Raw genomic sequence first — 17,696 nt, 5'->3', positions numbered from 1 at the left:
TGTACAATTGGCTGTCCTATCCAGGCTGCCTTCCTCGGCTAATGGCGCAACCCCGAATCCTACTTTCTTATGTTCACCGGCCTTCATATTTCCATAAGAATCCACCAGGTTTCTTAATGAAGTTATTATTGCATAAATTTGTACATCTTTATTTAGTTTGATTTAGTTTATGGCAGTATGTGTAGCATAGCCATGTTACTCGTACCATGTTACTCGCTTGTACTCATGTGGATGTACACGTACAGTATGTTTATGTTCATGCAATGCTCTGCGTCATGACATTTGCCCTTTGTGGGATGTACACCAGTACACGTATATTCTGCACAATGTCAGAGGCACACAAAGTTGTTGGTGGCAGATGCCTGTTACCATTATCTGTTAGAGACTTTCATGTATGTACAGTGCACGAATACACTTTATGTCCGTGCCGGTACATGTATGTGTCGTAGTGAATGTTCATGATTCAGGGGTTTCGTGTCTGAAAGGTGACACCGTGTAGGGAGTACATGACCTACGGTAAGACCACTCAACCTTGCACAAACGTACATGTACATGTAGTACTGAGCAAATGTATACATGTCCATGTACATGGCCCAGCCTGGTTTGTGTTGTACATTGACAGTGTAATGCACATACATTTACTGGTACATGTATACATGTACCTGCACCTATGTACCCGCACCTATGTACCTGCACCTATATCTGTATATAGTGTACAATTTATGTGTTTGTAGAAGTTAACTGTGTTACATAGCACTGTTGTCTACTAAAATGGAGGAGAAAAAAGAAGAAAACAAAGTAGAAAAAAACTTACATTTGAAGAATACCAACATTGAAAAATGTAAAATAACAAACACATTGCTTGAAAAGCCTTACGGCCAACTTGCCATAAAAATTTGTTACTATGGTAACTGTAGTTTTGGAAAGGAGTGATAAACATGCTTCTGAGAAGGGAGATGTTTATCATTTCAGTAAGCGGGAAGTCGTATGTAATAAGATGTATTGAGTGTTGACTGCTGTAATAGGCAGCTGCATGAAGGATGGTTGGATAGGTTTGAATCTTGTATGAGAATAGAGATTTACATGTACACGCAAGTTGTGTCCTGGTATACATGTATGTTTGTACTTCAGAGAGACAATACTTGTGTTTTACTCAACAGGTTTAATTCAACACTCGTATTTAATCATGCAAGTAACGGTAGACAGAGATTCAGTTTTTCTCTCTTTTAGAGTCAATTATTACTATAACATCACAAACTACCACTGACAAGATACAATAACCACAGTCCCTTACAAAGTTGGACTTTACAAATGCTGAGTGCTGACCTTGGGTGGTCATTTGCCTATGATTTGTTCAACTTCACCTTCTGGACTGTTCTTTTTTTGGGAAATCTGGGACAACGTTGCTGAGCGATAATTACGACAACACCCATCCATGGTCCACAGTGGCTTAAAGGCTCTTTGCGCATGCTCAACCTCCGTGACTCGTTTGAGCCTCTGTGTGTATACAGACTCAGTGGGAATCACTCAAATATGGGAACAAGTACAAGTATACTCATCACAGAAATTTGCATGAATGGATTCAAACATCCTTCATGTTAGACACAGAAATCCCTGCATACAGTAGCAGCATGCCATCTGGCTTAAAGTGGTTAATTTCAAAGTGAATGCTGGCCCAACTTACATGTACGTTTATATTTGCCCAATCAATCTCCTGGACGGTCGCTTTGACTCGTACACTACCGTAAAGTAATCTTTATGTAAATTCTGTTTCTCCTCAGCTCAATTACAAGAAGACGAATCTATGCAGAGCACTGGAAGCTCAGGTGCTAGTTTAAGTTTAGAACACATAGAGCCCGGCTTACTGAGGGCAGCTGCTCCCAGCTCTGAATCTAGCAAGCCTAGCACCAGTACCAAAGGAGGTCTCGACATGAACTTTCTGGGTAAGTTTTTCACCCGATCTGACTACCCGACGTAGTTAACAAACAAAGGTTTTAAAATGCACCGGTCAGGAATAGGGCAGAATTATGGTATTAACTGAATTAGGTAACCACTTCAGAATCATTATGTGGGGTCGTGGGGACAAAAGAAGGAAGAACAGATCATTGGAGCTGGCTTACGTACATGTAGCTTTGTGGGTAAGGAAAAGGATTAGTGTTGTGGAGTTCTGGGTTCGAAGGCAGAGGGGATTTGTTGTTTCGGGATCTTTCCTATTTGAAAAGGTCAATTTTGAGAGGCTGTTGTACATGCATTTACTGCCCAACTTTGTAGCCTTGAAGTATATTTTACATGTAAAGTACTTAAGGACTAATGCTCACTAAGATGTGTTCTTGATCAGCTGATATAATGTATATGTACTTTGGCCCGGTTCTGAACAGGGTCATTTCTCTTTAAAAGGCTCGTTTCTTACTAGTGGTACCGATAGGTAGTGGGATTGGCTGAATTTCCAGGGAAGGGGGGGGGACAGGATCCTGTTCAACCTGCACTTATCAAACAATCATTGTGCACTGTGGCTAATGCTACCTACCAACCTCATTATACCAACTAAACATGAAAAGCCAAGTAAAGGGCGGAAAAATCTTGTCCCAGGCCTCGTCATAGTTTTCCTTCTTTTGACTCCCCTTCTTTGGTACTTCCAACAACTCAAACCAAATAATTCAGTGTCAACCCAAAATTATCTTCAACCATTTACGTGAAAGTTATTGTACGGTAACTGTCAGGTATACTGTACATGTACACCTGACAGTACTTAGAAATTTCTTAGAAATTTCTTTCATTGTTCCCTGAAAACTCAAAGTTCAACTCATATGTATGAAGCATTGGTTAGACCAGAATGTATTCAACATACATAATACATGTATGTGTATTGGTGTAACTGGCTCATAATACATGTAACCCTCAGAGACGTGTAATCCATTTTGTAGCCATTTTAAGAGAATCTTTATTTTTCAATATCGTGAAAATTCAAATTTTTAGTCAGTTGCACTGAAATTAGCCCGTGGGCTTTGTTCCCATTGTCATAAGCTTCATACTCTGTATGAACTTCTTCAGGTACATGTACTGGGTAATGGTACATGCAGCTGAATCGGTAGCATAACAGGTGCATTTCTGTCTACTAGCTGCTACCCAATTGTACACCAGTACATGAATGTAGCCCTAATCATTCCAGTGTGAAGCTTCTGTAAGTCATTGGTGGTTCTGTGTTTCATGCATTAGTGGAAGATTTGCAAAGTCAAATAAAAAATGCTATCTTGCATGGGTGTGTATAGGACCTGCACCTTTGTGTAGAAGTGTGGTAAATTGACTCGGCAACATACATGTAAACCACCATTGTCAATAAATCATGTACAGTACAGGCACATGTACTTTGTACATGCAAGTATCCACATGTAAATATTATTCCGAAGCAAATATTCATTCTTATGTGAATCAGTATTCAATAACCCTAACAGTCCCCAGTCCTCCAACAGGTGAAGGATTGAGGACTGTTAGGGATAATGATAATACAGTAGTGTGAATGATTTACTCTAAGCTTTCTTTTGTGCCAAATTTATGTTTCTGTGAAATACCTTGAACTCTGGACTTTCAATGTCATTGTCTGATGTGGTCCTTGTACACATGCACATGTAGGTTGACAGTACATGTACAGTACATGTACATGTATGTTGCAAAGCTGGGGCTAAGGCATTGTTCATACAAATCCAGGAGTACTACATGTACATGTATGTACATGTAGTATCATTTCTTTCATGTTGCCGTTAGTGTACCAAGCCTCCCGTAAACTCTAGACTAGCACACCTCTTGTTGGTCCAGATGATGTGATTTAGATCATGGTTTGCATTTGACCTTGAATACAGCCTGAAAAGAAAAAAAAAATCAAAATTTCTTTTGTATACATGCACATATCAATGATTGCAGAGCATGTTCATGTCTTGCTTATTAATTTTACACGTACCAACAGTGTTGTGACCTTTCACCTCGGCCAAATTCAGAAAGCATGGACATCTTCCACTCATGACTTGACTGAGTTTACACGTACTGTACATGCAGATCTTATCTTGTGGACTGTTGAGGGTTTAGTTTCACGTTGGTTTCCTTTCCCAAGCACTTTTTGAAAACATAATCATTTCCTCCCTTAAAAGAGCTTGATAAGGGGTAAATTGTAAGTCAACAGGGTTCATTTGTAACATTGAGAGTACACGGACATGTACATGTACAGTGTGCGTGTGTATGCACATACAATGGGAATGAAGTTCTGTGGATTACTTTGAGGTACACATACCTGGTACATGTACAGGTATGCATGGTTGAATAGTCGCACAGGTTCGGTAGCTGGTAGAATTCCTGGAACAGCGTACGCTTGTTTCCCCCCCCCCACCTGGGTCAGTCAGGTGCTTTAAAAAGAAAGGGTTCTTTATAAAGAAAGGAAACAGCGTGCATTAATTATGCCTTTAAAGTTCATTCACGTACATGTACAATTGCCTTCGTTTCCTGAGTTGTTGAAATCACAGTTGGTCAGGAACATGAGAAGTTACCATGAATTTGAGCTGTTGTTTGTTTTTGCTCTTTGACATGTTGGAGGAATTGCCATTGCCGTTGCATGGATGTACATGTACATGTAATGTAGTTTTCAAAGTTTGAAAACATTGAGTAAAGTTTAGGTGTATAACATGCTTTTTTCTGTTATGAGTTGAATTGTATTTGAAACAGTCACAGTCATTTTGTTTCATTTTTGGAGGGTATTTTATGAATAAGATTTTTATTTTGCTTGTATTTAGTGGGTAACATCAAAACATGTAGTTTTTACTTGTCGGTTTTTCATGTAACATGAGTTTCTTAGCCAGAGGGGAAAGTTAGAGGAAGCAGAATTGTTTTCTTCCTCACATAGTGGGAAAGAAAAGAATGGAAGTGTTTTACGAATACATGTAAGCATGCATAGAAGGGAACTAAAAACCAGATCATCAACAAATGGATGTACATTATTTTTCTTGGTGAAAATAGACTCGATTTTGATCACGGGGAGTAACGACTTCTCTACTGAGCCAGTTCTGGAGATTACCGAGCAGCCCAAACAGAAAGATCTGCGATTCCGCTATGAGTGCGAGGGACGGTCAGCCGGTAGTTTGCTGGGGGTCAAGTCGAACAGCGACCGCAAGACATACCCGACTGTCAAGGTTGGATAACATAATCTGATTTGGTCAGAGCCCAATTTCATGGCGCTGCTTACCGCAGAATTCCGCGCTTACGATCTCCATTCTGCACTGACTGCACAAGCAGAAAAATTCTGTGCTAACCCTTTAAGCACAGAATCCTCAGTTACGGGATGTACACATGCCCACAAGCCAAAATTCCTCGCTAAGCCGTGAAATTGCTTACGGTAAGCAGCGCCATGAAATTGGGCCAAGTGCGTGAGAGGCTGACCGGTGACTTTGCTATTCCAAGAACCCTTTGCCACCCATGACCTTGCTTTTTCCAGGCACCCTTTGCTACCCATGACCTTGCTGTTTCCAGGCATCCTTTGCTATCCATGACCTTGCTGTTTCCAGGCATCCTTTGCTATCCATGACCTTGCTGTTTCCAGGCACCATTTGCTATCCATGACCTTGCTGTTTCCAGGCACCCTTTGCCACCCATGACCTTGCTGTTTCCAGGCATCCTTTGCTATCCATGACCTTGCTGTTTCCAGGCATCCTTTGCTATCCATGACCTTGCTGTTTCCAGGCACCATTTGCTATCCATGACCTTGCTGTTTCCAGGCACCCTTTGCCACCCATGACCTTGCTGTTTCCAGGCACCATTTGCTATCCATGACCTTGCTGTTTCCAGGCACCCTTTGCTACCCATGACCTTGCTGTTTCCAGGCACCATTTGCTATCCATGACCTTGCTGTTTCCAGGCATCCTTTGCTATCCATGACCTTGCTGTTTCCAGGCACCATTTGCTATCCATGACCTTGCTGTTTCCAGGCACCCTTTGCCACCCATGACCTTGCTGTTTCCAGGCACCATTTGCTATCCATGACCTTGCTGTTTCCAGGCACCCTTTGCTACCCATGACCTTGCTGTTTCCAGGCACCATTTGCTATCCATGACCTTGCTGTTTCCAGGCATCCTTTGCTATCCATGACCTTGCTGTTTCCAGGCACCATTTGCTATCCATGACCTTGCTGTTTCCAGGCACCCTTTGCCACCCATGACCTTGCTGTTTCCAGGCACCATTTGCTATCCATGACCTTGCTGTTTCCAGGCATCCTTTGCTACCCATGACCTTGCTGTTTCCAGGCACCATTTGCTATCCATGACCTTGCTGTTTCCAGGCACCATTTGCTATCCATGACCTTGCTGTTTCCAGGCACCCTTTGCCACCCATGACCTTGCTGTTTCCAGGCACCATTTGCTATCCATGACCTTGCTGTTTCCAGGCACCCTTTGCCACCCATGTCCTTGCATGTAAAAGGCAACTCATACTAAACAGCAAGCAATTCAATGTGAATTGGTGTTGTATTCTTGAGAGTTAAGGTGCAGTTTTTGGCTTCAGTTAAACATTAATCAAAATCAATAACAGCTCAATGGAATAATTTTTGGGGAGTTCCAGTGTTGATATTTAAAGCATTTTTGACATAAATATAGTGAGTTGTTACCATGCAGTTGGATATAAAACCCAAAGCTCTGACTCGTCAAGTGATGATCTAAAACTCAAAATTTTACAGTTTTTTGCATATCTGCATCTTTATTCTAAAACAGTACGTCAACAAAACCAATACACGCACAATCAGTAAATGAGCATTGAATTTTGCTCTGCACTGAAAAAATGCAAACACCTGCGCGTATGCGCTGCACATGAATTTGCAGGGAGCTTTTTTTTTTAAAAATATTATTGGTACCCGATGTACCTGACAGCCGCTGCTCCAGAGTCGTCATCTCATTTAACACTGACTGAATGAAGGGAACTACTTTTTACTTTAGCTTAACCACTTAGCGCCAGGGTATGCATCAATGTTGATGATGCTGGGCCGGCATAATTATCATTTTTTCCGTTTTCAAAATTCGTTAAAAATTCATCATTTCATTTAACGGACGTTTATAGCCGCACGAAGTAAACTTTAGGCACTACTCTAAGTTGACAGGTGAACTTCATTGACGCCCGAGAATTTCAGCCAGGCCTGCAGCCTTGTAAAAAGAGCCCAGATTGTGCGGTGTTGTGTAACTTTCTTTTGTTCACGAACCTGGCTCAGTGCACTGCTGACCTCTTTTCAATAGGGGCCAGATTAGCTTGCAGCGGTGCTGTGTGGCTCATCCCTGCGGTGGTGGAGCGCTTTTGTCCCCGGTGGTAATCCACTCGCTCTAAATGCCCCAAACCCTTGTATACGGTTTCAAAACAAAGCTAGATTATCGCCACTTTGAGAGTGAAAAATGTCGGTAATGCCCAGCAGCCTGGTCTTTTGTTCGGAGTACGGTCTTTTGTTACAGGGCCCTGTTCCCTTTGTCCGATTTCGGAGACCCCGGCCACTCATATAAAGCATACGTTGCCGATGCCGGAGTCCCCGGCAGGAAGGGGTTAACTTATTAATCGAAAGACAGCCATCAAAAGACATGCATACGAAATAGGATGACCTTGCTCGCAGGTTAGGGTAACATTCGTTTTAAAATAATCAGCTATGGATGTAAATAAACATGTGCCATTGCTCTGTACATGTGCCTGTCATTCAAAAGACATATTGACATTCGCATATGTTGTACATGTACTTGCGCATTGCATTTAGAATACATAATTCGATATGCATTCTATCTCATTTTGAATGTTCTACAAGCACGTACATGGATTCAAAATGTCTGCGCCCAGGAGGGCGTTAAATTTTCTCTACACGGAGATTGAGATGTTACCTGTCAAGTTATATATATAGCTCTGTGGTTGTTATAAATCCCCATAATGTCATTTTTTCCCCTCTGCCAGATTAAGAACTATGTGGGCAAGGCCAAGATCGTGGTGTCTCTTGTGACGAGACAAGCTCCTCACCAGCTCCACCCAAATGGACTGGTGGGAAAACCATGTAAGAATGGGATCTGCACCATCATGGTAGAGAATAACCAGAGGATGACTGTCAGGTGGGTCAAAGGAACACCAAACCAACAAACTTGTGATAAGAACCAACCGACAAGTTTTTTCTTAGAAGGTTGATATATGTATGTAAACTGTACCTTGTGGCTACCAGTAAATGTACATACTAAGAGTAAAGTGGTACCAGTCTTTTGAAACATGAAGTTGCATTATTTGTCACAAATGTCATGATAAGACTTTTCTGTGCTGGCTCCCAGCTGTGCAGTGCAATGCTCGTGGTTATTGGTAACCAGCTATAAGCCCTGCTTTTTGTTCACGGGCTTCTTTCTTGCACTGTGTATTAAGTGGCCATCTGCGATATATTGTCAAAAATGTGGACATTGATGTTTTGAACAAAGGTGCTTACCATTGGCAAGTTGGAACCTGAAGGACAGTGTAAGAAAAATGGGTGAAAGAGCACTAGGGTTGGATTGGCAGTGAGTGCACATGTCGCTGTGTTTCATTGATGATACTGCCCTCAACTTGTTCAGCAGCTGTTTGACTCATGAGGTGTGGGTTTTGTACTGACAAAAGTCTTTCTAAATCTCCATCTTGTTCAGGGTTTAGCTATTAAATATTGCTGAATTCAAATGTTGAAATAACTTTGTGCAGAAAATATTTATGTTGCCTTATTATTGTTAGTGGTGTAATGGAGGTGAAGGTAGTCACTGCAAGTTTTTACTTATAAATGAGTCGTGGTACATGTAGGTAACCTTGTAAACATCAGAAGTTGAACGTGAACAAAAAAACAGCTAAAATGTCACTGAGGAATTTTTGGTTATCACGGTTATTAATTGACAGAGATGCCAACTTGCGCGATTTAGGCATAATGTTTGCGATTTGTTTAATCCAATTACGAGTGTACCATCCAGACTAAGATTTTTACAATCTCCAACTCAAAGGTACAAAACCATATACGCTACGTAAGCTTGTGCTAGCACAGAGCCGACCTTGTAATGCACGCGTCAGAAATGTGTAGCTGGCATCCTGCAGTTTGTGCGTACAAACTGCATGAGTAGCGGTAGAAACCAGTGTGGCTGAATCATCTGTTCCCCCCAATTAATGCTATGATGATCAGGGAGTGAATAGGCACGATTGCACTTCACATGCAACGTGATTGTGTACGTCCATGCACTGTACATGTACTTGTACCTACATGTATATTGTACATGTGCGTATATACATGCGTCAAACATCATGATCGTGCTAAAGTTGACCGGAGTGGCGTATATACATGCGTCAAACATCATGATCGTGCTAAAGTTGACCGGAGTGGAGGATAGACTGTCAAGAATTTGATTCTTGGATATTTGGTGAGCAGCAGGACTTGTTTTGCACAATGGCAACAAGTGAGCAGAAGTTCTGGGTTTAATACACCAAAAAGGGACCTTTGTTACAGAGTTTGGTCATGGAGAAGCTTACATGTGTGTGTTTTGAAACACATAACTGTGACGTAATAAATATCGCCCACACTTGGATCTTACAACACCAAGCAGCACATTTAGTTAGGCCGTGGCAAGATGGTTAATGTTAGGTCAAGAAACAATAGCTCTGCCTCCGATAAAATAGGGTCGGTAGGTAAGGAGTTTTTGAAAATATTTTGTGCTGATTGAATGGGATGAAAGTTGCCAAAAATTGCCACAAAAGTGATTAAAATAAAAACATCAGAATTAATTTGGAAATATAATCATCAATTATAGACAATGCACTTTTAAACAATGCTAGTCAGGTAAATCCAAGTGTTTTGACGTGAAAAGAAGTTGTTGAAAGGTGTTTGTGTGGACAGAAAAAACAACAGGATTTGTTAAAGCTTTGTTTTTTTGGTTTTTTTCTAATTTGCTGATAAAAATTGTTAGGGTTGCACCGGAAAAATAAGGGTCAGTTGGGGAACCAGAAGTGTGATAGTATTACACTTTTTCATTTTGAAAAGTTGGCATCTCTGAATTGGCAATTTAGAGTGTGCTGCTTACAAAAATCTACCCATTCCTTTCCAGCTTTCCCAATCTTGGAATCCAATGTGCCAAGAAGAAGGACATCCAGACAGCCATAACTGAGAGGCAGAGGCTCGGCGTCGATCCCTTCAACCAGTCGGCAGGGAGGGCCAATGCCCAGTTGCCAAACGACTACGAGATGAACATCGTCTGTCTCTGCTTTCAGGCCTTCCTGCCCGACCCCAACCAGCCCTCGCAGTTCACCAGAGCCCTGCCTCCGCAGGTTTCTCAGCCCATCTATGACAAGAGTGAGTGGAAAGAATAGATATATCTGTACTGAGACGCAGTGCACAACGTCTTGATTAATTATTGCTTGAAATTGCAGTTGATAAACGTATCTTGTTTATCAGCAAAAAATTTGGTGTTATAGAGTATGGTCAATTTTGACTGGTAGCCTGCGCAATATAAACCGGGCACCAGGTAAACTCAACCAGTGCTTAATAAATTATTGTTGATCGAACTTGCCACATTTTGAATTGAAAGCGGGGTTAACTTTTTTATTTGGGGAACCCAAGAATTCACTACCGATTAACTTAATTTATGATGATGAGCAGTGTAATATATGCAATTTATTTTATCTGAATGGTTTAAGCCAAATGGAAGTGAGGCATGCAACCGCAAATAGCTTGGCACCACCCCGTGTGATAGATTACATTGAATAAGATAGATTCAGGGAACATGATCAAAATGGCTTCCTCGTGAATGAGGTCTGTGTCATTTCTGTTTTCTGTACTCAGAGGGGGCTTCCTTGAATATATCACGAGTTGATCGAAACAATGGAACAGTAGCTGGTGGAGAGGAGATGTTCATTCTGTGTGATAAAGTTCAGAAAGGTGAGGGAAAGGTCTTAGTTGTTAATATCAAAAACAAAAGCAAGTGTTGTGTTTTCTCTAAGAATGAAGACGCATCAATCCAGCAAGTTGAAATCTGAACAAATTTAACTTGGAAAGTGATCTAAAGCTCGTGACCTGTTAAAATTAGAATGTAAGATATAAACTACCTTTTAGACCCTTTTATTAAGTACAATGTTCTCAGTACTTTGTTTTTATTCTTTCTATTCTACACTCACCCTCATGCTTGTCAATTAATCTCTCGCTTGCATGCAAAATGCTTGAATCGATCAGTTTTCCTGTTTCAGTATCTTTCCTCCAAAAATTCTGCACCTACTACTAGAGGTGTAGTCGAGTCCTTCACAAGTCCTCACTACTCCCGACAAGTCCATCGCAAGTTATGCTGTGTAAAACCAAGTCACAAGCTGCTGTGACAGACGCATTCCTTTATCAGTGTACATCCCATTATGTGCGCCTGGTCTTGTTCCTAGAGCATCAGTCAAATATTCTGCACATAGATGTATCTTCAGCTTAAGATATACATGTAATGGAAGATTCAGGTAATACTCTGTTCCTGGACAAGCAGTGCTTATGCCAACCATTTCATCGTTCATTTTTCCCAACAGATGATATTGAGGTCGTCTTTTTTCACGACGATTGGGAAAGCCACGCCACTTTTGGACCTAGCGATATTCACAGACAGGTATGCCATGCACTGCCTTCCAAATACCCAAGAATTGCTGGGTAAAATTGGAAGGATTCCGTAAAGCCCTCCCACTGTTGCTTTACAGACTGTAGGGCCATTTTCCATTTGTCTCCAAGTGTGAGGCAAGTGTTAATGAGGGCAGCGTTGACTTTATCAGGGTTCCTTCTTCAGAAGGAAGGATGCATTTTGTCTCCATTTTCAATAGCAATATCCCCATTGTATCATCTCCCTTCACCCTCATGTAATTCATTCCCTGCAAGCATGTTCCATCACTAGTGACAAATAGAAAAGCTGTGACTCCCCCTCTTCGCCCTGGACTAAAAAATTGGAAAAAATAGTAAAAAAAGGGGAGGAGGGAGGGAAGGAAAAGAGGAATGAGGGTGGAAATGGGTGTCCAGGATTTTACCTCAGAACACACCCTTTCCTCACCCCGTTGATTGTTTGCCTACCTGCTCTCCCTCCCCGAAAAAAAACAGCTTATGCTTCTTCCTTACAATGCCAGGTGCCATACACAAAGCTTCTTGAGGCACATACATCCATGTCAGCCAAGTGCCATACACAAAGCTTCTTGAGGCACATACATCCATGTCAGCCAAGTGCCATACACAAAGCTTCTTGAGGCACATACGTCCATGTCAGCCAAGTGCCATACACAAAGCTTCTTGAGGCACATACATCCATGTCAGGCAGAGCTTGCCAACATTAGAACAAGCAAGGCATTATATGTACAATCTTGTGGAAGAAGTGCACCTGCGAAGCATTAATCAGTTTCCGTTTTGTTTACTCAAAGTCGACCCACCCAGTTCTTACTCAGTGTTGCATTGAACATGTTGAATGGCATATTTACAAAAGGGAAATTTTGAAGCTTACCAGAAACAGAAAATATAGGGAATTCCTTCAAAGAATGCCTGTTGCTGTCTTGAGCCTTTATCATAAATATTGGTGAGCTAGCATTGGCCAATCAGAATAAGGATTCGAAACTTATTCATCTTGCATGGACCAATCATTTTCATTTCACAGCTTATAGTGACTGATGCTGTTTTAAAAAAGACATTCAAGGACGATTATTTTTCTTTCTTACAATTGTAAGCTTTTGGAAAATCTTCTTTTTTTTTTACTTGAAACTAATCCTTGAGCAGTTGCCCAAGAAATATTCTGAGAACAAATGCTGCTGTATGGTTGGACTGGTTCACTTTCCCATAGGTTCATTCATAAGATACATTGCTTCTTTGTCATTCGATTCCATGATGCGTTGAGAATGTTGAAAAGGTTTATTCATAAACAGTACATGCATGGTGTGAACTACATGTACCTTAAGGGAGGTCAGCAGTTGTTGAAAATAGACTTTATTTACGGGGCCGGCCATATTGAATTTGAAAGCGAGGTTAACTCTTCATTTTTGAATGTTGAGAGTACAAATGAAGCAATAAAATCAAATTTCTTGACCAATTTGCACCTGTCTACCCCGATGAATAATTCCAAATTCATGATTGAACATATAGAATTGTACCTTGCCAGATTCCAAAAATTATTGAAAGGGAGGCTTGGAACGCACGGAAGTATAAAACAGTCTGGTGACATCCTAATCGACAGTTTGCAATACATACAACAGATTTGGGAGATAAGATAAAAAATGGCTTCCACATGAATAGGGTCTATAAGGCTCCCTGTGGATAGCCGTTGATTCTGTTGCTCTCTGTCTATTCCAACCATTATTTCATCTAAAAGCCCACTAACTTCGGCTGGATGCTAAAGTTCAAGGATAAATCGTATTGGCCAGTGTATTAAGAAGCAGGATTCAGCTAGTTGTCACCGTTATCATAAAAATGGCACATTTTCACAAATTTTCTTCAAAGAATAAGTTGCCTGAGCACTGCCTTATAAAGCTGGCTGCAAAGATGTTGCACTTAGCAAAACTTTGTCTCTTATAAACGTCTTCCATTGGGCAGCCGTCTGGTTTTTCTACCATTCAAAGCAATGTAACCAAACTAAGGCTGGAAGGAAAAATAGTCTGTTCCCATTTATCAATCTGTGGAATATTACCAATGCTGATGGGTCTAAAGGGAACAAGACAAACATGATAGCATCACGATAAAGGTCTATTTACAAACTTGCCAGCTTTATCTCTGGAAGGTTTGAGCTTTGACCCTGACCCTGTGAATTCTCTTCCCGTCTTTGTCCAATGTCAGGTAGCAATAGTGTGCAAGACGCCGCCTTATGAAGATCAAAACATCCAGCAACCGATCACCGTCCAATTCAAGCTGAGGAGAAAAAGCGACAAAGAGACCAGTGATCCCTTGGAATTTATCTACAGACCTATTGATATAGGTATGCAGCGCTAAACCCTGCCCAGTGGTGAAACAGGTGTACATTGTGCAGACAGCCAAAACAAAGACTGTCAGCAGAGTTTTCCTTCTCAAATTTTGGAGGGGGAGGGGTGCAGAGGCTTCCCCCTTAGTCACGCCACTGGCCCTACTAAGAGTGTAACCAAGTGTAGGCAAGTTCTGATTTTGTGTTGATATGATCAACGGAAATCTGTTAGATTCAACAAGATATCTGGAGTTCATGGGTACATGTATATTCTAATCCAAGGAGACGGCGCATCTACGTTGTCACCTTATTCTGGGCAGATCAAAACGCCCTAATCCTGAAAGAGGCACGTACATGTAATGTGCATACCAGCTGCACATAAGCAAGGTGCCATCACTGTATACTAGCCTCTAATTTTGCTTCCTGAAATGGTCCATATCTGCTTCTACGGGGTACATTTGACACTACGCCCAGAAAGATATCTGGGTTGAAAGGTATGAATCTTTTCTGTAAAACTTGCATGGAGTTTGTGGGTGTTGATTAGTCAAAACGTGTTGAATTAAAACCGTTTCAAGTTTTTACTGAAGAAAAGTTCTGGAGTGGTCCAAAGTGTCAGTGGTCACAGTAACTTTTTAAGTCCCAGTCCAAACACAGTCTTAAGGGCACGCGTTTTTAATTCCATGGTTCTCATTTCTGACCGTCCGTATTTTGGCTTCCAAACTAAGAAAAAAAAAGCCTTTTTCACTATTGACCCTGCTATGAAGATCCTGCCAAAAAGAGTACCTGTACAAATATAGCACTGAAAATGGACTTGAGCCATACCATTTAGTCCATAAACATCAAAGTAGCGACAGCCGAAATCCACGGTACAGCATCAAGCCTACATCACAACGAGCGGTACATGTGTGTACCGTACCACACCTAATGCAGTGTACAGCATTAACGGAGTGTCGTGTACATGTGCTGTGCACTGATTATCATACACTGCACTCTGGACACTGACTCGAACAAGCTGAGTTGCGATATTGACAGCAGCATGGTAGCCGCGGCATTCCTTCACATTTGATTTGTTCAAGTCAAGTGTTATATTTTCTTCCTATCGATATGGGTAAAACCATAATCCCACTTATTACATGTCTATCACACTAAAAAATCACACACTAAAAAATCCACATGTTTTCTCATGAAATCAATTATTTTGTGACAAATGTGGACATTGAAAGCACAGCAAAGCTCGGAACCTCCCACACACCACCCTACATTCTTGTTTAAGAGTATGCCGTAACAGTGAGACTAAGATAAATCTATTTCTGCTGTGCAGTTTTGTCATCATGGCGGCCTCCACCTTGGTCACGCTTATTAGCTGTAGCTCTATAACTTGTTCTTGAGTTCTTAAAAATTCAAGTATTTTATTGCGTAATCAAAGAATACTAGTAGATCTGTTAGTTCCCAACTAGAAGGAAAAACACTCATGGGGCACAATATTAAAACAAGGGACAAGTATAGACACGTGTTGTGCACTCTCCTTGGTTTAGTCAGTTATCTGTATGGCAGGAGAACAGGTTGGGTTTTTTTGGACCCTTTTTTTAATTTTCATTTGACAGACCCTCCCTCAAGTTGAAAAAGATGTGAGAACCATAGAATGAGAAAAGGGTGCCCTAACGCATCAGTCCTTGTCCCGTTTCACTGTTCGAAACACTTCAGCATTTGTATGCATTTCATTTGACGTCTTGGCCGGTAATGAAACCATGGGTTCCCCATACAGTATGTATACAGGTACTGTAGCTTGGCGCCTTAAATAACCTAGATAGAGGAGGCTACAAAGAAAGTTTCGGGTATTTTCCATGAAAAACCCACAGAATCAGGTTGGGAATGAAAGACCCTATCTGCACGTTAGCCCAGGTGGGATCTGATCCAGTGGGAAAGTACAGTTGCACCAACCCGACTCCCTTGAATCTTCTGCTAAAAAGTATGGGCTATAGGCAGAAAGTCAGACTGTCGTGAACTAGTAATTTGGTTTAAAAAGGGTCATTTTCACAGCAGGAAGTCATTGCTGTCATCGGTGGAAATATTGGACATGAACCACAGATCATAATCTGTTTAGCGTTTTAAATATTTGCTGTAACTTTTTCCAGATGCTGATGGTGTGGAAGCAAAGAGGCGGAAAAAAGCCCCACATTTCCATAGATTTTTCAAAGAGCCATCTTCTGTCAAACGTAAGTACTGATCAATGTAGTTGCTATTTTTGTTTCTGTGGGTCCTTCTCAGAGAGAAAGGCTGAATTGACGATAAGGTGAGGTCAATTCTGCCCCGTTGTGCCATTCCACCCACATGTCTGGATAGGACACAACCAAGCCCTGCCACTTTACCAACTAACCACTTTGCACCACGGGCCATGTAAAACCCACAAGGATTTTCAGTGCCAGTGTCACGGAGAGCATGTTTACATGTGCTTGCAATGCCTATACACGGTAGTGATGTGTACCAGTGCCCTTGTAGTGGAGTGATCCCAATCGGTTACATTCACAAGCAGGGGGGCTGAGTAACGGTTAATATAGCATGTGGTACACTGACGCAGCCATTAGCCACGAACAGTTATCATCGCAAATGTTGCAACGTGGCATTGCCTTTAAGTATATGAAACATGTAATTGTAAAAGTGACCTTTGACCAACCAAGCAAAGATTCATTTGAAAGCCCCTGAAATAAACTCATTGTTACACCCATGAAGAACTCCGTTCGAAATTTATCATGAACTTGAAAAAAAGATGGAATGCTGACAGTTTGCACGGCACAGTATACTTCTCTCTGTGGTAACTTTGGTGGCATGTTTTGTGCGTATGGCTGCTTTCCTCTCTGAGCAGGAACAAGAGATGGCATGTGTTTTGCACGGCAAGGATGTTGATGTGTGTTTGAAATGGAATGCACTGAGCATGCATGACCAATTTTTGCTAGAATCTGTGGGTAGAATGTGCATGTACAGTTTTTGCATGTGTGTTGGGCACTTGCACAAGCCCAGTTGAAAAACTTCCCACCAGCCTGTCTTTGCCAGTGAAGGTGCACTTTAAATAGGCCTTGGATTGACTGAGTCTAGAACTAAAAGCTGCACTAGTTGGATAGCATGCACAGGAGTATAAGCTAAGATGTCCCCAAAGCACACTCTGTGAATGCCAAAAGCCACTTGACACGTTGACCTCTGACCCTGTTTCTAAAAGCTTTGGGTAGTGTTCAGGCTCTAAGGACAATAGGGGAGAAATCAAATGATTGCTCATTTTGTCTGACAAACAGAGGAACCGTTTGACCCAACTCAGCCTAGTGGAAGCGTGATTCATCAACAACTACATGTACATCAACAACAGCTACATCTTCAGCAATTAGGGCCTCCTAACATTGCACGTGCATCAGAAGATCAAGACGTGAGACAGATTTTACGTAACAAGCTTGAACAAAGTTCAAAGCAATCACACAGGCAGGGTAAATTGCACCTTTCCTTTTCTGTTCTTTTTGTTTACTTTGTGTTTGCCATCGTTGGATTTGTTTTACATGGCACTTCATACATCCTGAAAGTTTAGGTGCTGAGGATATGCATGGAGGGGGATTTGAAAAGATGTAGGAATTTTCCTGGCAAGAATGCTGAGAATTCCAAGATATTGAGGGCAAAATTCCCTAAAAGTTGCTTTAGTTTGGGCTTGAGCCTGAGTTTAACTCCAGCCTTCATTCTATCATTGTTAGGTGTGGATTCTAAAGGACTTGCCAAGTTATT

The 17,696-nt window shown here is 41.4% G+C and overlaps 1 protein-coding gene across 6 annotated transcripts in view; it reads left to right on the top strand.

Moving 5' to 3' along the window:
- Positions 1-17,696, top strand: part of LOC110986245 (transcription factor p65-like) — a 29,295-nt gene that overhangs the window by 6,789 nt on the left and 4,810 nt on the right. For 4 of the 6 annotated variants that reach the window (XM_087134960.1, XM_087134989.1, XM_087134987.1 and 1 more), the window contains exons 2-10: positions 1,782-1,943; positions 5,002-5,174; positions 7,954-8,105; positions 10,092-10,336; positions 10,826-10,921; positions 11,545-11,621; positions 13,814-13,952; positions 16,070-16,150; positions 17,222-17,407. In XM_087134960.1, coding sequence (XP_086991086.1) covers positions 1,782-1,943; positions 5,002-5,174; positions 7,954-8,105; positions 10,092-10,336; positions 10,826-10,921; positions 11,545-11,621; positions 13,814-13,952; positions 16,070-16,150; positions 17,222-17,407 — 1,311 coding nt within the window. Of the gene's footprint in view, positions 1-379; positions 517-1,781; positions 1,944-5,001; positions 5,175-7,953; positions 8,106-10,091; positions 10,337-10,825; positions 10,922-11,544; positions 11,622-13,813; positions 13,953-16,069; positions 16,151-17,221; positions 17,408-17,696 lie in introns of those variants that run through there. The other 2 variants (XM_087134985.1, XM_087134963.1) reach the window with 2 other exon arrangements.

This window comes from Acanthaster planci, linkage group LG01 (assembly GCF_054643075.1).
Source record: "Acanthaster planci isolate LZ-2023a linkage group LG01, COTS_SCS, whole genome shotgun sequence".
In the NCBI taxonomy this organism is placed as follows: domain Eukaryota; kingdom Metazoa; phylum Echinodermata; class Asteroidea; order Valvatida; family Acanthasteridae; genus Acanthaster; species Acanthaster planci.
This window is presented reverse-complemented; position numbering and strand designations above follow the sequence as displayed.